The sequence below is a fragment of a genome, unplaced genomic scaffold, assembly GCF_019419815.1.
Source record: "Pyrus x bretschneideri cultivar Hongxiangsu unplaced genomic scaffold, Pyrus_bretschneideri_v1 Contig13, whole genome shotgun sequence".
NCBI classification, from domain to species: Eukaryota; Viridiplantae; Streptophyta; class Magnoliopsida; order Rosales; family Rosaceae; genus Pyrus; species Pyrus x bretschneideri.
The window spans coordinates 7,552,358-7,574,455 of NW_025999424.1; the positions used below are offsets into that span (position 1 = coordinate 7,552,358).

The 22,098-nt window shown below is 37.0% G+C and overlaps 2 protein-coding genes and 2 non-coding genes across 12 annotated transcripts; 2 read left to right on the top strand and 2 right to left on the bottom strand.

The window, feature by feature from the left end:
* Window positions 1-13,672: 13,672 nt before the first annotated feature.
* LOC125474970 (N-acetyltransferase 9-like protein) lies at window positions 13,673-16,506 on the bottom strand. Of its 9 annotated transcripts, XM_048579242.1 has the most exons (8): window positions 16,236-16,504; window positions 15,909-15,980; window positions 15,498-15,585; window positions 15,173-15,305; window positions 14,995-15,033; window positions 14,484-14,554; window positions 14,406-14,443; window positions 13,673-14,102 (listed from the first exon to the last, which is right to left on the bottom strand). In XM_048579242.1, exons 1-8 carry the CDS (start codon window positions 16,423-16,425, stop codon window positions 14,089-14,091), a joined length of 645 nt encoding a protein of 214 aa, XP_048435199.1. In that variant the 5' UTR covers window positions 16,426-16,504; the 3' UTR covers window positions 13,673-14,088. The 9 variants fall into 9 exon arrangements, 6 of the variants coding, with proteins under 6 accessions (XP_048435199.1, XP_048435203.1, XP_048435198.1 ...); XR_007256334.1 differs by having other exon boundaries at window positions 14,406-14,554; window positions 16,236-16,503; XM_048579241.1 differs by lacking the exon at window positions 13,673-14,102 and having other exon boundaries at window positions 14,164-14,443; window positions 16,236-16,506.
* A 1,543-nt stretch (window positions 16,507-18,049) lies between these two features.
* Window positions 18,050-20,196, top strand: LOC103955048 (cytochrome b561 and DOMON domain-containing protein At2g04850). Its single transcript, XM_009366917.3, has one exon. The coding sequence runs from the start codon at window positions 18,387-18,389 to the stop codon at window positions 19,560-19,562; it is 1,176 nt and encodes a 391-aa protein (XP_009365192.2). The 5' UTR covers window positions 18,050-18,386; the 3' UTR covers window positions 19,563-20,196.
* LOC125475041 lies at window positions 20,094-20,196 on the top strand. The gene has a single exon (XR_007256375.1). It is a non-coding gene; the product is annotated as a U6 spliceosomal RNA (small nuclear RNA).
* A 1,235-nt stretch (window positions 20,197-21,431) lies between these two features.
* Window positions 21,432-21,512, bottom strand: TRNAL-CAG. The gene has a single exon. It is a non-coding gene; the product is annotated as a tRNA-Leu (tRNA).
* Window positions 21,513-22,098: the final 586 nt, after the last annotated feature.

Consider the following 22,098-nt stretch of genomic DNA (forward strand, 5'->3'; position numbering starts at 1 on the left):
TTGAAAACGTGTTACTTTTCATATTATTGTCAAATCTAATCAAAATTTCACGTAAACTTGAAGGTCATTTTGTCTATTCAAGTAGAGAAAACTAACACAAAAATGTTGAAAAGTTTGATGCTTAAAGAGAATTGGGAGATGTATTAAAAAAAAAAAAGAAAAAATAAACTAAGAAGCCTTGAACCAAATTGAAAGTCCACAAGAGACCTCGTTGTTCTAGATGATTGAATTATTGCCTGACCAAAAGTAAACCATGGTAGAGTCTTTGTTATTAGAAAGTGAGTTTTTTTATTTTACTTCTTTTGAAGAGAAATCCTAAAAAGACTCTTTCAAAGTAGGACTACTCTTCATGAATTTAGTATCACCTTTTTTTTTTTTTTTTTTTGCACAATGTTTTATAATGTTGACATGGAAATTAACGTCAAACTATGAAGCGGCAGAGAGTCCAACTTGATGCGGGAATTAAAATCTAATGAAAATATTAAAATAGACGAAGTGAGCAACATGGATGGAGTTGGTGAGTGAGCAACATGCATGTTAATATTCAATGAAAATTTTAAAACTACTAAGAGGAATTTATTCTGGCGACTGATTTAGCGTGCGTAATTAACGTGCAACTTCCAAGAGGAATATGTTCTTCACCTCATGAAGGAGTGTGCGTTTGCCAAATGTGCTTGGCTTTCCACCACCCCCCCACCCAATCCAATGGGTTCAACCTTCAACGATAGGACAACGGAAATGGTTCCCAGACATCTCCTTGTCCTTTTTTCTGATGACATGCTGGGCTCCGTGAGGCGCAAGGAATGAGATATTGTGGACGGATAGAAATGATTCCTCATACCTACTGGTGCTGGTGGCCAAGGCTTCTGCATTGGTGTCACGAATCTCTGGCGGTCAACTCACAGCCTTTTCACTACCCAATCAATCCCCTGGTTGCTTTCGTTGGTCACCGCCGCCTACGGGTAGCCTGAAAGTGAACATAGATGGATCATGGAACTCGGATCAAAAGATTGGTGGCGCAGGGTTATTGTAAGAGATGCAGCTGCTGACTTTGTCTCGGCGGCCTGCAGGAGTTTCAGGGATGTCTTTTCCCCTTTGCAAGCGGAGGCAATGGCGGTTCCCGAAGGTATAGTTTAGATACTGGCGAGGGGTTTTCAAAAACATTGTATTGAGTGTTTTAGAATCATAGTACTCTCCGCACACCTATTTTTACACATTTCAATAATCGGTTGTCGGATCGAATAAATTGAAGAAGATCAGTAGCCACTTAGTACTACAATTTAGTAGTATTCATTTTCGCTTGTAAGTAAAATGTTTTAGGTTCAGTTATCGCCAAAGGCAAATCTGAATCACATTATTGCTAGCCATTTTGAGGTTAAGCCAACCCTTTTTTTCCTTTACTGTACATAATCTCGTTTGTTCAAAAAAAATACCAAAATTAAATAAGGGTGTGTGAAAAGTAAAAATAAAAATATCACATTGTTCAAGCATCCATATTTTATAATTGAACATTGATGAGATATTTTTTTTTTTTGATAAGACGATAATCTTATATAGATGAATAAGAATTCGAACTCGCATGCAAAAGACAATACTGCTATGGCGGAGTAGCTTAACCCACACATGCTCAATTCGAAGTTAAATGTTAATTTAGGTGACCCTTATGCTCATAATTCCAAAATCTCACCAACTGAAATGTAAGGGAAAAGAATTTAAAGCCTCCATTTGCTTTTAACATGAGCAAAGAATTTTTTTAACTTAGAAGGTCACTTTCTGAAACTAAATACAATAAGAAAAGTCTTGGGATGGAAAAAGGTAATTATGAATTATATGTGGTAGGTTTCGGATCATGCATGTTCGTGCTCCCCACGAAAGGGACTTTGCATGATTTGGTCTTTGCACACGATTGTTACTTTTTCATTGTCATTATCATAACGCTACTTAATATTATTAACACGTGGACGATAGGCTAACAATGTCATCTACTTATATTATAATATGTGAATTGGTACTATTACGTAGTTGTGTAAGTTGTGAGCGTTATCTTAAAAAATTTCTCGTTGTTGTTAATAGGGATAATATTGTAAAGGATAAAACTTAGTATTCTTAAGTTTTGTTATTTCAGTTTTATTTTGCATAGTTGGTTAATTAGGGTGAGCTGTCAATACAAGAGTGTTAGTATCTTGTATATAAATGCTTGTGTGTAATCTTATTGATTAAGTAATGAAAATATAGTTACCTATCGTGTTTTTAGAATCTACAACTGTTTAATATACTGTCTCTTAATTAATATAATGATATTTCTCTTCCTAAGGTTTGAAGAGACCTCAAGTTCAAATTCAAACTTCTCGTAATAAGTAATGATAATATAAGAAATAAAAACTTTCAACAAATATCACCCATATGTACATATTGACTATGTTACAAGCTTTACAAGGCAAGAGATTAGTAATTTAGTATTCCTTTTGCCAATGGTACAGAGCTTTCATTAAACAAAGTTCAATCAGACAAATTACTAATTTAATAATTAGTAATTTAGTATGGGCATATTATATCCAAAGTCGATCGATCTATTGGTTAGTTAATGTGCTGATGATGGGATCCGAAGCCATCATACCATCACATGCATACAAAGTCATACACTTATATATTATATTCTCTGCACGCACGTGCGAGAGGCTTTTTTACATCATGAGCGCTACGCGCCCTAAATATGTGTTGTTTTAGATATTCTTATATTTCTTAAGTGATTATTTTAGAAATTGTGGATGTGTGTCCATCACAATAATTTCTTTTTATTTTCAATCATCTAACTTAGATGTGCACATATGCATACTTACCATAATTCATTTTGAGTTTCATTTTGGCAAGCTTAAATAGGGATTACAAACTTAGACTATTAATCGGAAGTGGGTATATATGATTTTCATTTAGTGGTTTGCATTACTAATATCAATTCCCTGTCTACATTCTCCTCACTTCTTTTTGGTTAAATATGCTTTGGTGCAGTGAATTAGTAGAGCATTCAAACATAAATTACAAACAGAATTACTGCATTACTAGGTATTTCCCTCATTTCATTAATAAGGTATTTCCCTATCCATTCTTAATTTTGTTAGATGGTAGCACTAGTACAAAAAACACTTTGCGCGATGCAAGTCCTTCGTCGCGCAAAGTGAAAAAACGTCACGTAAAACTTTGCCCAACGAACCTTCATCGCACGTAAACCGTCATGGCAAGGCAGTGACAGAAGGCTTTGCGCAACGCATGTGACCCCTTCGTCGCGCAAGATCTTTGCACGATGCAGTTTGTGCCACGTAGACTACGGTTGCGCAAAGTGTCTTTGCATGACGCATGTTTCGAAGTCGCGCAAAGATACTTTGCGCGACGCAGTCTACGTCACATAAAGTGGCTTTGCGCGACGTAGGCTACGTCGCGTAAAGTGGATTTTTGGTTTTGGTGAAAAATATTATTTTCTTAATTTTTAATAATATTGTAATTAAATTCTAAATAATAATTAATTACCCAAATAAAAGTATTTAATTATAAAATATATGAAAATGTATATACAAGATGTCCGCATAAAAAAGAAAAAACTACAAGTAGTCTTCTAGGTGAAGTGGCCACTGGGTATCGGCAGGGTAAAATGGCTCAGAGGTTGAAGGTGTAGCAAGATCAGGTATTGGTAGCAAGATTTGGAGGTCGGTCATCTTTATGGCTCGTATAAGGTCTCTTATTTGCCCAGCATAAGCCTGCAGCTGCTCGCCCTAGGCCCTTATCTGCTCCTTCATCTGCTCGCCCTAGGCCCTCATCTGCTCGCCCTGGACCTCAAGCTAACCCTTTAGGGTTGTCACTTCCTCCTTCAATGAATCGACCTCTGTGGTGTTCGATTTGGAAGAAGAGACACCAATCTCACGAAGTCGTGCTTTCCCCATGCACTGAACAACCTTGCCGTGACGACGACCGAAGTTCTGATCCAGGACATCAGTCAAGATCTGAAAACTTGCATCCTCGGGTACCATGACGTCCTCAATTAGGGTCTCCGGGAGAAGCTGCGATGTTGCTTCTTGGAGAACAGCAATGCATTTTTCCACCATAAGAGCATGTAATAATAAAGAAAAAACATATATATAAATAATATCTTCGCCAATATGAAGAATCAGAACGAAAAGCTGACGCACATAAGTTTACCTTATTACAGATAACATTAATCAACAGAAAAAGGTCAAATTTAAGTCATTTTTCGGTATGAGGGATGAAGACTCAAATTCAAGTCTTATTTTCGGTGATCTAGTTATGTAGTTAAGAACTTTGATATCAAGCAAAGTAGGAACCCATTAATCCATTTAAAAAGCAGAACTTAAATTACTGATATGGTTAAATTAATCAAACTATTATAAAAATTAAAACAAAACAAGAAATGGAAATTCCAAATTGCAGTGGCAAACATTTTGCAATCCATCATCCAACCAACTAATCTCCCAATTATTTGCATATACATACACACACACACCAACTAATCTCCCAATTATTTGCATATACATACACACACACACACACACACACACACACACATATATATATATGCTTGGAATATGTATTTAATTATTGCAGAGAAGCAAAACAGAGAAACAAGAAAATTAAAGGGAAAAGGAAAAAGGGAGAAGAGAAAGAGAATTGAGACTCAAATTTAAGTCATTTTTCGGTACGAGATGAAGACTCAAATTCAATTCATCTTTTCGGTGATCTAGTTATGTAGTTAAGAACTTTAGAGCATAATTTGAGCATTGCTGAAATGAATCTGCAGTATTCAGCAGTGGAATTACAGTTCATGCTCTTATGTCTTTAAGAGTTATCATGTCTAAAAATGAGATGTGGAGAAAGAAGAAGCGGAAACAACTGAAGCGGGGAAAAAATGGTAACATAGCTAAGCATATGATAAATTTTGAAATAAGTGTAAAAAGTAGAAAAATTTACCTCCAATAAGAACACCAACTCTAGTTGTTCCCCCACAACGACCAGACAAGTACTTTGAAGGATTGCACTAGGACACTAAAGACACGACAACCAGTAAAAAAATTATTAGAACAAAACGAGCCAGCTTGAGATTGTGATGCTATGTACATTTCAGTTTCAAAATATTAATATGTTAGGCAATTGGTAAAAGTTACATATGCATTTCAATTCACATAAATAAATGGAATGCAAGCAAAATTCAAGGCTAGAGATCACAGAGTAAATCACCCACAAGTTTTGACTTCCTATGTATGGTATATTCCAATTATAACAGTTTGTACAGGTCATTGCAAGCTTTTATTTATTCAACAAGAACTCGGTGCAAATCCAAGTTTGCTACATCCCCCGTGAGGAATTAAGATGCGAAATAGGAATTCAGTAGAACTTGTAAGTTTGAGAGACTATCAGCGTAATTAGACAACTTGTGCTATCAAGGTTTACGTTAGTTAATGTTATAACTTAATCAGGTCCACAACCATCGGATAGCAAAGTTTACTACACAAACAATTGCACCGGAAAAACTTATGTTGTAATTTTACAAGTCTTCTCTCCCCTCTTAACTTGTAGATCCAAGGTCCTAAATATATCTAGTAAAGGCATGTGCTTCACCTAATATCCTCTATATAAACAAACAAGGGAAATTGACAAAAACCCATTGGACTGAAAACATTAGAATACTGTAGATTCATTTCAACAATTCTCAAATCACATCACGAAAAAAGCAATTTGACAAAAATTCAACATGCAATTTGAGCCTAAACCCTAAATAACAAAAACCCATCGAAAATCAGAAACCCTCACCTTGATTTTGGGACTTGATTCGCGTCGGCTTCGAGTTTCGCGTCGCTGCCCTGCGAACGAGAGGGAGAGAGATGAGTCTTAAAAACCAAATTCGGATTCAATATATGGGAAAGAGGGAAAGAGGGAAAAAGGGAAAGAGGGAAAGAGAAGTGAGAATCGCAAGCTAAAGTTGACTATAGCTTGTGAAGAACCAGTTGCACCTTGTACGAGAAAGAGAGAAGGTCAGATGAGCAAGAGGGTTTATACAGGAAAGAGGGAAAGAGGGTTTATACGAGAAAGAGGGAAAGAGGTCTATTAATTATATGGGAAAGAGGGAAAGAGGGAAGAGGTCCAAACTTAGGAAAATTGAAAAAAAACGCCTATTTTTCACTATTGCACCACCAAAATTATCATAATTTGCGCAACGTAGGCATACAATTTGACATCGCACAAAGTGCTTTTGCACGACAACCATGTTAAGACGTTGCGCAAGTTAATTTTTTTTTTTTCAATTATTATAAAAATTACTGAAAATGTGACTTTTCTCTTTTCAAATTCAAATTTTTTTTTACATAAACCCCACAATAATATATTTTTCTAATAAAAACCCACAATAAATTTTTTTTACATATATATTATTCAATTTCTTAAGTGTTATAAGTAGTAAATAAATAAATTAAAATCTACTTAGTAAATATATATATATCATTAAACTCCGATTTTGATGATTTTTTTACAGCTACACTCCTTAACCTGACGTCACGCAAAGTTGGCAAAAAAGCGGTCAAGTATTCTTTGTTTGGTGCCAAGATCTTGCATGACGCAAAAACGTCGTGCAAAAGGCCTTTGCGCGATGAAGGATGGCGTAGCGCAAAACATCTTTGAGCAACACAGGAATTGATTCGTCATGCAAAGCTGTTTTGCGCGACGCTAGCCTTCGTCGCGCAAAGGCCTTTTGCGTGACGTTTTGTGTTTTTGGTCGCGCAAGCATACTTTGCACGACGAAATTTGCTCGGTCGCGCAAACATGTTTTTCTACTAGTGTAGACAATCACACATCATGTTTAATATTTACTTTGAATGCCGTCAAAGGCATCACTTTTTTATTCCTACTGTCGTAATTTTGGTTATGATGGTATATGTTTGGCTCCCTCCTATTAGTTTTTGTTTTTTCCTTTTCGAAATTCTCAATGTTATGTGCTTTGTCAATTCGATAGTGTACAATTTCATGAATCTTTTAACTGTGATCTAATTTGTGCAAGCATCATTTTCCATTGTTGAATTTCAATGCTATGTTTTCATATTTTTCTTCAATTTTACCTTTATTAAGAATCATCAAATTTCAATTTCAATTTTAAGATTTCCAGAGGACTTCAACATATCAAGTATGGAGGGAATTGATAGAAGCAATATGTCAGAGGTTGTTACCTTATCTGCATTATTCCTCTTCTATAGAGATGATTTATTTTTTTCTTCTTTTTCAAAAATAAAATAAAATTCTTTTTTTTTTTTTTGGCACAAACTCTATTAAACAGGTAACACAATATGGACAGGTATACATAGGGGTGGTTCGGTATGGGATCCCATACCGAAACCATTGTCCCGATTCCCAAACCGAAATTTTTGGGAATCCCAAATTCAATCCCAATCCCAAACCAAATTTTCGGGAATCCCAATTTTCGGGAATCCCGAAATAATTTAGGGATTTCGGGACAAATCGGGAATCCCGAAATGTTTTTGGGCTTTTGGACTAAAATTTGACATATTATGTTTTTGGGCTAAAATTTGACATATTATAAAGTAATAAATAAAGTAACAAACTCAAAAGCAAAAATAGTAGTTACAAGCCAAGGTTTATAAATAAAGTAACAAACCCAAAATCAAAAAAATTAGTTATGAGCCAAAGTTTCAATAATTAAGTTACAAACCAAAAGCTAAAAAGCAAAGCTTAAAGTCTATAAATATTGTTGGCCTCTTCGGCCCCTTCGTCTCCTTGATCTTGTTGATGCTTGTGGTTGCTCCCTTCTTGTTGGTAATTGTATATATATATATATATATATATATATATATATATATATATATATATATATATATATACAGATTAAATCTAAAACAATGAACGGTTGAAATAATTCTCTTATAATAAAATTTTTTTTATATATATATATATATAATATTTATTTCAATTCGGTATGGGAATACCGAAAAAATGGAGATGGAATACCGAATCCCATACCGAAAATTTCGGTTTGGTTCGGGATTACATACCGAAAATTTCGGGAATTTTGGTTTGGGATTTTTTTGGTTTGGGATCGGGATTTTTTCGGTTTGGTTTGGGATTTTTGGGATTTTTTTCCAGCCCTAGGTATACAACTCTAAAATATGAAGACATTAATACATGTTCGAATCACTGACGACAGCTGCGATTCACAAAGGATAACATCTTCAGTAATCTGTCATCCTTTTCGACTAAGGAATTTTTCAGAACTTTGACTTTGTAGTCCCAATCCTTATTTACAAATTTGCAAAGAACAAAGAAAATGGGTATTGCTGAATGAACTGGAGTTAGAATGAAAGATTTTGGATGCCAGTATGAGAGTTAAAAAGATTTGGGAGTGTGAAAACAAGGGAATTGTAAACTACTTTACGAAGAGAAAGAGGGTTTCTTTCTTATTTAAAATTTGATGATGCAGGAGGTGGAAGTGGGCATGACTCATGCACTTGCGGAAGGGATGCTGATAGCAGCTATTTGTGGGAAATGTTTTTGCTTCACAACACACTGATTCAATTAGCTTTATAATCTCCTCCAATTTTTCAATTAATAGTTAATCATGGCATATGTTTTGAATTGAATTGGTGATGGTTAAAAGGGAAAATGAAGACATCAATACCCACTTGAATCATTGGCGAAACATCTCCAATTTCATAACGGAAATTTTCAGAGCTTCTACTTTGTAGTCCCAATCCTTATTCACAAATCTGCAAGGAACAAAGAAATTGAAGAATGAAAAATCAAACTGGATCTGAGGATTTTCCCTAGCTCTGTAGATGGCTAATCTCTTTTTAACAACACAAAAGAGTATGTCGATTGACTCTGTCTTTAGATTTTAGTTTGAGTGGCTTGCATTGTATGGTTAATTATTTCTCTTCCTTCTTCCATATTTTCTCTTGTGAAACAAACTTCAAAACTGATTACACAAATAAAAAAGGTTCAAACTTTCAATTTCCCAGAAACCAAAAATGAACATTTGTACTAAATTAATTAAAATTAATTCATGGACAAGAGGAAAAAATGAATTAAACGAACTTACCCAAAAGAATGAAACCACCAACTCGTATATTGAAAACGCATCGATCACTGGGGATTCACCAATCAGCCTATATATTTGATCAAATCTGGAGTTAATGATAAAAAGGGAAATTAAAAATAAATCAAACATCAAACTATCAAAGTAACATACTTTCGAGTGAAGACGATTTAGTTTTTGCGGGAAAGAAATAAAACCAATTGCAACTGCTAATTTCAGTTTTAAAAGCCCATAAAAATCCTGTAAACAAACCTAGCGTTTGTTTGGATATACTTTTAAAATGACTGAAAGTTCTTTTGGTGAAAATATTTTTGAAAACAATCCTTAGTAAAAATGTTAGTAAATCCTGAAAAAACACTTAAAGTGATTCCCGAGAGAAACACATAACTGGTGTTTCTGAAAGCACTTTAACCGGTGCTTCTGAAAGCACTTTAACCGGTGCTTCTGAAAGCACTTAAAGTGCATTTGGAACCCAAAAATATTTTCTCTAAAAGCGCTTTCAGTCATTTTAAAAGTACATCCAAACGAGCTCTTACTCTTCTGCCTTTACTTGCTTCACGTTTCTACAGAGAACAAAAATTTCAACAAAAAAAAAAAAAAAACTATAAAAGAAAAACCCAAAATGAAATTAAACAATGCCAGTACTCCATGCATGTGTTCTTTATTCCTTTATCCTGTTCTTGGATTGTTGTGTGGACCATAATTGGGAGAGGCAGTTATGGGCTATCATTTGCTCCTGATAAATTGAGTTGGAAAAGAACCCCAATTGATGGAAAAATTTGTAGAACGTGGAGGGTTAATTTTTTGATTTTGAATCCTTGATGAAGCCTTAAGGCACCAAACTCTCCTTCTAGCTTTCTAATATTAAAGATACATGTACTATTATGTATAGGGACGAATTCATAGCACCACTTTTATAAAAATTTTGACACATTTTTGTGAAGTTTATTCCGCAATGTATTTCAAAAACCGAATCGTTTCTCTTTTAAGTCTTCCTTTAAAAATCATGTCTACCAATAATAACCTTATGAAATCATATGAATATTTGTAACGACCTGTCCCCAAAAATTATAGTTTTTATAATTTTAAAAGGTGAATTTACGAAAATGCCCTTCGAGGCAAATACATTGACTTATGTTGACTGCCTTGTCGTGTCACGTAAGGTTCATTTTCTTGGTGTAATCTTGTAGTACTCGTCGCTACAAACACGTAGGCGCAAACAGAACGTTATTTAGAGTTATAACAAATAAGATATTAACGTTTAAAGTTGGGAGCATTTTAGTAAATTGAATATTTTCTAGAAGGCTCCAGAATTTTGGAGCAAAATCTAGAAAGCCACGTGTGTGGCCCAGCTTAAAGGAAAGAGAGATAGTCGGTGTGACATCCCACTTCGCCTAGGGGAGTGATCCTTAAATGTATATTCTCATCCTTACCTAGCACGAGGCCTTTTGGGAGCTCACTGGCTTCGGGTTCCATAGGAACTCCGAAGTTAAGCGAGAAGGGGGCTAGAGCAATCCCATGATGGGTGACCCACCGGGAAGTTCTCGTGTGATTCCCAGAAACAAAACCGTGAGGGCGTGGTCGGGGCCCAAAGCGGACAATATCGTGCTACGGTGGTGGAGCATGCCCGGGGAAGTTCTCATGTGAGTTCCAGAAACAAAACCGTGAGGGCGTGGTCGGGGCCCAAAGCGGACAATATCGTGCTACGGTGGTGGAGCGGGCCCAGGAAGTGATCCGCCCCGGGCCGGGATGTGACAGTTTGGTATCAGAGCATAACCTTGGTCACGTGTGTGCCGACGAGGACGTCAGGCCCCTAAGCGGGGTGGATTATGACATCCCACATCGCCTAGGGGAGTGATCCTTAAATGTATATTCTCATCCTTACCTAGCACGAGGCCTTTTGGGAGCTCACTGGCTTCGGGTTCCATGGGAACTCCGAAGTTAAGCGAGTAGCGCACGAGAGCACTCCCAGGATGGGTGAGCCATCGGGAAGTTCTCGTGTGAGTTCCCAGAAACAAAACCGTGAGGGCGTGGTCGGGGCCCAAAGCGGACAATATCGTGCTACGGTGGTGGAGCGGGCCCGGGAAGTGATCGCCCCGGGCCGGGATGTGACAGTCGATGGAGATCGAAAATAAATGAGAGAAAGGAGGGAGAGGTGAAGACGAATGGAGAGAAGGGAGATAGTGACCAATTAGAGAGGAGAGAAAGGAGGGAAAGAAGAGAAAGGGGATGCACCGAATTACCCTTGACCCAGTTACACCCATCCAATCCGCGCGACCCGGTTTTGACCCAAGGCTAATTCTAGCGATTCTCTTCGGTTTTCTTCAGTTTTTCCGACAAATTATGGCCATCCACCATCTAGAACCGACTCTGCAACCTTCCTTCTTCACATTTCACCCTAAAAATCAAAGGAATTGGGCTCTAAATTATGAAGTTCGAAGCCGTGAACTCCGACGGCAACCCGTGAGTCTCTAAGCGGCGATCCGCCATTCCTGAAATGCAATCTCATCGATCCCCACCATCAAACAACTCCCCTTGAGCTCAGGAACAATTCCCAATCATTGGTGGGACCGTTGGAGTCGATATAAGGATGAATTAAGAAGCACCATTTTTAGGGTTTCCGACGAGTTTTAGTGAAATTGGGGACTTTCTCGGCCTTAGTCACAGGTATGAAGTTGCTCCACTCATCGAGATCTTCATTTTTGTAAAATTTAAGAATTTTTGGAGTTGTTGGATTTTCCTGCGAGTCGGGGTGGCCGACCACCACTTATGGCAACGCGTGGAGGAAAATCCGAGGTCCCTCGACTTGCCGAATCTAAATCCGCCATCCATTTTCCAAAATTATAACGTTTTAGTAGAGTTTTACTAAAAGGTCCCTATTTGTGTTTAGGCACATTAACGAGAAAGGATTACATCCTAAATAGTTCGAGCAGCTTCAGCCACTGGAAAAACTAGTGAGTGGACCCCTTCTTAATTATATAAGTTTATAAATCATTAACCTAGCATGCATTTCATACTTCATGCATTGAATATGCTTTATATTATGTTTTACATATTTCTATAATTACTATTTATCGAAATTACGTTTTATTAAAGAGTATGAATTATTGGATTTGCATTTATTGATTTCTATGGTTTTTTTAATATAATTTATATTACATATTTATGAATATGTTTTGCCACAGATTTATGAGGCGAGGTTTGAGCTTTTAAGCTTTGATGTTTGATACAAGATTTTGAGGTATGTTTTTAGTACTTCTTTAGTGGGTTATCATACAGCACATCCGCGCACCACGGGTATTATGTCTATGGCCATAGGACACAGATGATGAAGCAATGAGATATGATATATTATATACCCCCAGCTTCACCGCCGAAAGTGGTGTCGAACAGTTTCACTAGCCACGGCTAGTGTCGATGTGGATGTATGTTATTTATTCAGCTTCACTTTCAGGTGACAGACAAGTACTGTCTTCGGACGACTATGATACCCCTGGTTGAGTACTTTACTGATGAAATTTACGAATTTTCCTTCGGGCGACTTTTTCAGCATTTTTTAGCATGGTTTTACATGTATCGATTTTACAAACATTTTTCATTGCATGCTAGGGTTTTTATAAAACCTATATGTAGTATTATATATGTTTTCAAAATAGGGGGTTAGTATGTTCATAAAGAAAATGGTTTCCATATTACTAGTATTATTATTATAAATTTTGGTCCACTCACCTTTTCTAGTTTTGCGCCCCCTTCAGGAGTTAGGATCGAGGCACATGATCCCGGCATCTGGACTCTATAGTATAGGTATTCTCGAGTCTTCTTAGTATAGGTATCATTTCTTTGTTCGTACCTTTTCATAATAATTCCTTCCATATTATTCTTAGTAGTTGTATGCTCTGAATACGATTCTGCATTGGTTTATATCTTTCTAATTACATATTTTATCAGTATGCATGTTTTTAATGGCTTCGTCACCCTTGGATGTTGGCCAACATGTGCCTACCCTGATATTTGGGGATATTGGGGTTGGGGCGTGTCACTGTTAGGTTAAAGATTTGAGATTTCTTTCTAGATCCGTGTTCGTCCATTTTCTTCATTACAATGAATGCCTTTATGGTTTTGGATTTTTCAAATTTTTTGCAAAAATGATCTATGAAGAATGTTTAAAAGATAAACGGTTAGGATCGTTAAAATAAGGAGTGTGATATCCACACACCTCTTATTAATTTATGTCCTTTGATCTCATTCAATTCATTCAATCCGATGGCCGAAAATTAAGAAAGTGTGTGTGAAATAAAAAAAGGAGTGTGAATAGAACACCTCTAATGTAAATTACGAAGTGCACCTCACAAAAACATACGTCAAAAGTTGTGTAAAAAATTTGGTGCCGTGAATACGCCTCCTCTGTGTGTGCGCGCGCGCATGTAAGTTTGAACTTGACAGAGGAATGCATATGCCTTAAGCTTGTGTTGTCACCTTGATTCTAAATTATAATTAATAATTTAATCATGCATTATCTTAATTATTAATTAATCTTCTTCAAGCTCCATATCCAGTAATCCATGGAAATAACTGCAAGAACTTTTTATATATTTTCTTTTTATAATTTTCAATTTTCTCAATCTTCTTGTGGTTACTTATTCCTGCTGAAACTAAAACCTGCTCTGATTGCACCTTTTCGACCAACTGAATCTTCGGTTCTTGAAGTGACCCTTCAGGTACTACAACCCCGCCTCCATTGGAACTACATTCAATCCACCAGAAGCATCCAATTTAGCTAGCAGAACTACTCAAGCTTCTACAGGATGGATTGCTTTGGTAATCAATCCAACCGGAAGGCTATCTTCGATCTTTGCACAGTTGTAACGGGAGAGAAGCAGTTTATACAACACCTATAACCAGTTACAGCCCCTGAATGCAAACAAGACCTCTTGCTTTCAAGTTTCAAACATATCTGCACAATAGCTACTAGCACCACAGTTCAATCATATACGGCAACCTGGGCCAAATATTCAAAACCGTCAGAAAAATTGATTTTCCGTCAGGGTGAACAACTCCGGTCATCTTTGCTACCATGTTTTTTCTTTATGTGTTTAACAGCAATAGCTTACTAACAAACCAGCAGGCGAACAGAAATAAGTAATTAAAGAAGGGTAGAAAATGGATAGAAAATTAGTAAACCAGCAAAAATTATCTTCAAATTGGATGAATGTGAAGTCTAGCCCTAGCATTTTAGTGTAGCCCTGTTCAGTAAGGTTAACTTCCATGACACGGTAGAGTCTAAACAAGCATATAGGCCTACCAAGCACTAGTGAAAGAGTTGATGTTGATTGTGAAGTAGAGAATTGGCACAAACAAATAGGCCCTTGACGGCTAGGTATGAGTCACGAAGCTACCCATCTGCAGCAGCTCCTCATGCTTGTTCTTTGTTACATGTAAATCCAAGGTCACCTATCATATATATGACAGGAAATTTGTTAAAATTGACGGATGGAGCTCCATCACTGAATGTGGATGTTGAAGAAAAAGTTAAAAACTAATTGTTGTAATCGTTGAAGAGAAACTTTGGTGAGGAGACTTGATACCCACAAATTGATAGACCTCTAAACTCTTTACGGTTCTTATTCTTTTCAACACAGGTATCGGGCGCCTTTTAACAACATGACACTATTGGAAAATAACTTATTTGAAGCAGGACAGTGCATAAGCTATATTGTAAATAAACATCCATTATAAGTCATAGCGATATTCTGAGCCACTCCAAGGTCATAAAGTGAGTCAGAACATTAAAAAGAGTATTTCTGTTGAAATCCAAGAATCAAGATGTAAGCCGCATAGACCAACTAAAGCCTGTGAATATATGCAGATTCCATCGAGATAATTCTGCTCACCTCTTTGAAGATTTCACTATGAGAAGTCTCCTCAAAGCCCTGCATCAACCATATGTGAGTTTACTGAACCGCCAGGAACAACTAGTGCAAAATGCAAGTAAAATATGAGAGGCCAATATTGCAAGATAAATTGCATGAGTTTGTGATAAGAGAAAATCAGAAAGAGAGAGTCACAGACCAATTTCCAAAACAAGCTAAGAGACGCTCCGTTTTGGTCCCCAATTTTAGCACGGAAGACGTGGATTCCCAAATTTTCAATTGCAAAAACCATCATCATTAAGGCAGATTCCTTTCCAAGTCCTTGACCACGACTATGGCAGCAAGAGATGGTATTGAAAAATTACATTATAGCATACATATACTGTTCCTAAAATGGAAACAAGTGAGCAGGTATAAATCTTTTGGCGCTGGAAATGCTTCAAATAAAAAAAGCACATATACAAATAGAAGAAAGAAAAGAAACCCATATTGGCACAAACGCAAGCACTTCAGCCTCACCATACCTTCTGGGTTCAGCAATCATTATTTCAATCTCTCCCATGTGTGGATCATCGAGATCATTCATATATAAGTTCACATCACCTATCATGGCTGCAAAGGGCATACTATTACTCACTCATAAATCATAACACACAAACAAAGTCCCTTAAAAATATGATCTTTATCGAAGTTTCCCAGAAAGCCTCAATTTCTAATAAAGAAAAACTGATCAGAAAATCACAAACAATATCCTGTAAACTGATATAACTTAACAGTTCCCAAGTTTACGTGCTGAAAAGTAACAACCTTCTCATGATTTCATCCAAAACCATCCAACCAACCGTTCTTAAGTAATCATTTGAATGTCTCCATAATTTTTCTCAGCAACCAATCAGAAGGTAATTTTGCGAATAAAGACTGTTAATTTGGCTAACCTTCCACACGGGGCTCTCCATGGCTGAACTCTCCCAAAAGCAATTGCTTATCCAATACAATGAAAGTCTGCTCTGCAAAAACCATTTTCAACTCTTCAATCATTCACCAAACCACTAATACAATCACACAAAAAACCCTCAATCATTTGTCAAAACTAAATTGAACCCTTTTTATAATTTTCCTGAAAGATCAAACCTTCAATATCAGATTCCACAATCACCACTTTTTTGTCAAACCCCGAAAACCCAGTTCAGTTTTTGTCATGAAAAAGCAAAGGAATCTACCAAAACCCACACAAACACACGTAAGATAGAGAAAGAGAGTACTGTTGGGGTCTTGGGTCCAGGTGAGCTGCATCTGGTATTCCTGGTCGAGGGTGAGGGGCTCGGAGCCAGTGGCTTGGAGGAGAGCTGGGTCTTTCATCCACTCGTGGTATTTTGGGACATGTTCGTTCATGTACGGCACCAGAATCACTCTCCCTCCCTCCAAGCTCACTCTCGCTTTCTCTCGCTCCATCGCTGGTCCCCTTGCACTCTCTCTCTCTCACAGTCGCACGCACAAACTGACAGTCACAGTTACTAACACCTAACGACGCCGTTCGGTTACCATGTCAATGATATATATTCAATGTCGCGTTAATAAAAACTTACACGTGATATTGTATTGTATTATATACAAAGACATCACGGCAATGGAGCACTCAAATCACACAAGTTCATTAAAAAAAATCACGCAAGTTGTTACTTAGGTAGAAATGAGAAATACATTATCTTAACCAACTTGGTTGCTTCATATTTGCTAGATTTTAGTTTACTTTTTCTTTACAAAGTGTTGTGCAACAACATTATTTTACTCTCTAAGTTTAGGGTGGTTTTCAAAATGGATCACATGATTTTAATTTTCTCACATTTAATCATTAAGTTTAAAATCGTAATTTTTTTTTATTATTCTCCATTAAATTGATAACGTGATAGACATGTGACATATTTCTTAACGTAAAAGCCTTATTTGCACCACGTGGACTGAAAATTGTCTCCATGGTGTTTTAGTTTTTCCACGATTGATGTTTTGTAGCCAAAAGTGACAACCAATTGCAATTGATCCCAATATTTTAAACATAAATTCTATGTACACTTCAAAACAAGTCTCAAATATGTCATGTCATCAACTTAACAAAAGTTCAGATGATTAAATTGTCGGAAAGTACAAATTTTTTCGTTTTAAAACTTCATAATGCAATGTAAGAACATTGAAATCTTGTAATAATTCAAACTAAATCTAAAAGGTATAACATAATTAATCCTTTTTAGTACATAAAGAGATAAGTAAAGAAATACTTCTTAAAAATAAATAAAGTGCTGGATATCTTTAACCTTTGTTCCCACAAGAATAATTAGCTTGAAATTTCAAACTACTTTTTCGTAAAAAGGGGGTGAAAGGAAGAGGGGAGAACTAAAATATCTAGGTTGTGAAACCCTTTGATATAGAAATGGAATGATTGAATATGTAAATTGTGTTTGATAAAAGAGCAGTGTAATCAATAGCATGAGAAGTTCGAATTTGCTCACCACCCTCACTTGGTGCTAAGCGTTACTACTTTTTTTAGAAGGCGTTGTGTGTTCGCTGAGTTAGCTGTAATTAATTTATTTAATTTTTATATATACAATATATATTATTAAAATCAGAGAGAAAATAACTTGATAACTAACTTATATTTCCTTCCAAATTTATACAAAATCTTGAGATTTTTCCCTACTCGTATTTTCTCTGCCGCTATAATTCAAAAATGCTATCAGACTATAAGTAATTTTTACTCAAGGCAAGAAAATGAGAGCCAATTGGCAATTCCAATTAGACAAAACGGATCAACTTTGGCAAGGAATTAGCCAAAAAGAAAACGTCTTTGCCCCTTTGGGTGATGATCTGATTAATTGATTAAGCAAATGAAATTAAGTTTGTTAACCATCCAGCGTCATATGCAGATGGTGCCTTAATGCAGTGATGAAAAACAATAATATCTATTCATCCTGGTGCAAACTTGATCCCCACCAATCGCTCTCCTCCCTAATATCCAGCGCCCTATATATAATTGTGCCGAAGCTTATATTTTCTATATTATGATTCCCTTGCTTCAAAGCCAAGCACAATCCTTGCAAATATCTCTTCCATTAAAAAAATCCCAATAAAAAAGTGATGAAATTTTGGCCCAATATCAATTCATCACAAAAGCCACGTTCACTTCCACACGAACCCTCATTTTCTACTCCACCGAACAAACACTTTGGTTTCCTTAACTTCAAAGCTAAGCACACAAAAAAACTATTCAGTACACATATTCCCACCACAGCCATGATGGTCAATTGCATCAACCACATCATTACCAAACACATAAATGTTAACAAAAGCTTCCCAACCGATTCTACATCCCTCTAGCTCCCATTCCCTTTGATATTCATTTCTTCTTCCCAGCCATCAATATGCTCTTCTTCTTATCCCTCTTCCTTCTCTTTTCCTTTCCCCCTGTCACATTTTCCGCCCATTGCACCACCACCACCGCCGCCAAAACCTTTCAAAAATGCATCACACTCCCTACCCAACAAGCCTCCATAGCATGGACTTTCCATCGCCACAATGCCACCCTAGACCTTGTCTTCTTTGGTACTTTCATATCTCCTTCTGGGTGGGTTGGGTGGGGCATCAACCCGACCTCCCCGGAAATGACTGGCACACGTGCTCTAATTGCCTTTCCGGACCCTAGCACCGGTCAAATAGTCCTCCTCACTTACCTCTTAGACCCAACCACAAAGCTCCAAAAACGCCCTCTCCTCTCTCGCCCTCTGGACATCCACATTCTCTCCTCGTCCGCCACCCTATACGGCGGGAAATTAGCCACCGTCCACGGCGGTGCTGCAGTCCAAATCTTCGCTACATTAAAACTCACGCCGAACAAGACAAAGCTCCATCACGTGTGGAACCGCGGCCTCTACGTCCAAGGCTACTCGCCAACCATACACCCAACCACAGCCAACGACCTTTCATCCATAACGACATTTGATGTCATGTCAGGCACAACGGCCACACGTCACTCCAACATTGGCACACTCAGAACAGTGCATGGCATCATGAACGCCATTGCATGGGGCATCATGCTCCCCATTGGAGCAGTGCTTGCACGCTACCTCAGGCACATACAATCATTAGGGCCCACATGGTTCTATGTGCACGCTGGGGTCCAACTGTTTGCTTTTTTCCTAGGGACTGTAGGGTTTGCTATCGGGATTAAGCTTGGGGATATGTCACCTGGGGTCCAGTATGGGCTCCACAGAAAACTAGGGTTTGCTGCATTTTGCTTGGGAGGACTGCAAACCCTAGCACTATTGTTTAGACCTAAAACTACAACCAAGTTCAGGAAGTACTGGAAATCTTACCACCATTTTGTTGGGTATGCATGTGTGGTGCTGGGTGTGGTGAATGTTTTTGAAGGTTTTGAGGTGATGGGAGAAGGAAGGTCTATTGCTAAACTGGTTTACTGTTTGGGATTGTCCACACTGATTGGGGTTTGTATTGCTTTGGAGGTGAATTCTTGGGTGGTTTTTTGTAGAAAATCAAAGGAGGAGAAGCTGAGGAGGGAAGGCAGTGGAATCCTCAGGTGATCAGAGGCATCACGTACTTTAACAAAACGATACTTTTCCGGCCAATGGAAAATTGTCAACCGACGAACAAAATTGTTCGTTGGAAGGTCTTTCAGGAGCCCTTTTTTTGCTTTCAAGAACCATATTTATAGCTGCAATTTTGGTTTGCTTTTTTCATGCTTTTGTAGAAGAGGTGAGATCATAGACAAAGTTGTTGTTGATGTTGTTCCATTAGCACAGTTTCACTCAAATACTTTACAAGTCGAGTTTTTTACTTTTGGTACTATCCAAGTCTTTCGATCTGGGTTAACAACTATCAAATGCTCAATTTGTTTAGAACAATTCGTAGATTCTTAGGTTGTTTAGGAACAAAACTTGTTTACAGTTTTACTCGATACATCATTGGGTTTATGACTCAGGATACTCAATCCACAGAAGAAGCCCTAGCTGCGAAAGAAAGTTGACTATTAAAAGGACGGAAGCCAGCGTCCCACATCGACCAAAACAAAGTTCACAAACTGCTTTATCTAGTCTTGCTTGACAACATATTTTGTTCCTTCGGGGACATCCGATAAAATTGGAACGATACAGAGAAGATTAGCATGGCCCCTGCGCAAGGATGACACGCATAAATCGAGAAATGGTCCAAATTTTTTTTGTCATTTTTACATGATTTTCCTTTTGTAATTTTAGAAACACCAAAAAAATTTTGTTGTCATTTATACATGATTTCTTTTTCTAATCTTAGAGAAAGTTTATAGTGTTGTTTTGCTCACACTGTCATGTGGTGTTATTAAAGTTATATGCTACGCATGAATAAATAAATCTTCTGAGTGTTATACTGAGTAGAAGAGGTAAGTTCTATTTCAACCTAGTATATTAAAAAAATAGTAACGTACATTAAAAAATTTGTCTTTTTTTCTGTTGCATCCAAAAATAAATATTTTAGTGTGATTGTCATGTCGTTTTTCCCACATATTATAATACATGGGAAATTTATGACACCATGTTGGAATATAAAGGTCGCTACAAAAAAACTTTCGATGTACATCCAATTTTTATTTTTGGACACCCACCATTAAATTTACATATTTCTCTGGACAACCATGTAAATTTTTAATATTCCTAAATCATCCCACTTAAAAATAGAGAAAAAAAATTGTCACAACCGCTCAAACCCCCTCCCAAACCTTTCCTTCTTCTGCCTATCCTCATTCTTCTCCAATAACAGCAAATCCCATTCTCCATCCAACCCAGAGCCCATCACCCTCATCAATCTTATCAAAATTGATGGCAAAAGCTATGGAGATCCATTGCATTAAGAAATTGGAGAAAAACACCCATTTGCGGATCTGAGATGATTGAGAGAGCAATAGAGCATGGAATGGGATAGAGTTAGCTAGGTTTTAAAATGGTAGAGGGGGCAGCCAAAGGTTTCTTATCAGCAAGGGTCAAACATTTTGCCTTCCCCTTGAAAGGAATTATTTTCGCTCACTATCAGCAAGTGATGGTGATGTTCAGCATCCTATTTATTATTGTTTGATAAATTTAAACTTCGAGATATGCGTAGTGGATGGACACAAATCTCAAAAGTTAAACTCATTCAACAACAATAAATAGGATGGTGAGCATTATCACCACTTAAGGGTAATGAGCAAAAATGAATTTAGGTAACTTTAACAATGGGGTATAATAGTCATTAGAAGAAAAAAAAAATTTGTGTGTTAGATAAGAAATAGTGTATAAAGGAACACTCAAAAGCAAAGAAAAGAACTCAAGCCCAAACCCATAAAACAATGCAAAGTAGTCAAGCCCAAATTGATTGTATTGGCCCACTGGACCTAATACTACTCGGCTTGGAAGAAAGTTACAAATAAAAATAAATAAAATTGTCAAGAATGGGATTCGAACCCATGCCCTTTCGGACCAGTACCTGAAACTGGCGCCTTAGACCAACTCGGCCATCTTGACATTATTTGACAAATTTTCCAGTATATATAAAATATAACATCCATAAAAGAACAACTACGTCAGTGCACCCCAACTTCTCTCAATTAACAAAAGATTTTTTTTCCAGCCAATGACTAGGTAAAACATTTAAATAATCTTAATTATAATAACCAATCTTAATCATATTCAATTGTTATCAGAGCAACTTGTGGTGGGTTTGCCTAGTGAATCCATAAGTCAAACTTTTCGTATTAAAATGAGGCTTAATAGAGAGAGACGAGAGTCGAACTCTTATCATGAGCATTCAAAGTATCCGGAGGCAAACGTTCTATAAATTCAACTTATATCACTTTCAAATAGAAATTGGTTATCCAGCACCGTTGCCCGCCTGTTAGCTTTTCGTATCATTGTTTGGTGGTGTCGAATTTGCATCTTGAATAGTTACTGCAGGCAGTAAAAAGTTGAAAGAGATTGATCACAAATTAAAAGGGTCCTAGTAGTAAAAACTAGAAGGTCTAAAAGGTCAAAAAGGTGGAAGTTATCAATCCTCCTCTTTCTTGCTTTTTCTGCTTTCAACTTTTGGGCTGCTAATATTGGAGTGATAGAA

What these genes read in the sequence shown, in the direction of transcription:
- LOC125474970 (XM_048579241.1), bottom strand. Translation starts at nt 16,425, where the DNA reads ATGGAGCGAGAGAAAGCGAGAGTGAGCTTGGAGGGAGGGAGAGTGATT. An exon ending in ATAGTGAAATCTTCAAAGAG is followed by an intron (nt 14,555 to 14,994) that starts GTGAGCAGAATT and finishes TATATATGATAG; the next exon opens with GTGACCTTGGATTTACATGT. An exon ending in ATGGGTAGCTTCGTGACTCA is followed by an intron (nt 14,444 to 14,483) that starts TACCTAGCCGTC and finishes GTGCCAATTCTC; the next exon opens with TACTTCACAATCAACATCAA.
- LOC103955048 (XM_009366917.3), top strand. Translation starts at nt 18,387, where the DNA reads ATGCTCTTCTTCTTATCCCTCTTCCTTCTCTTTTCCTTTCCCCCTGTC.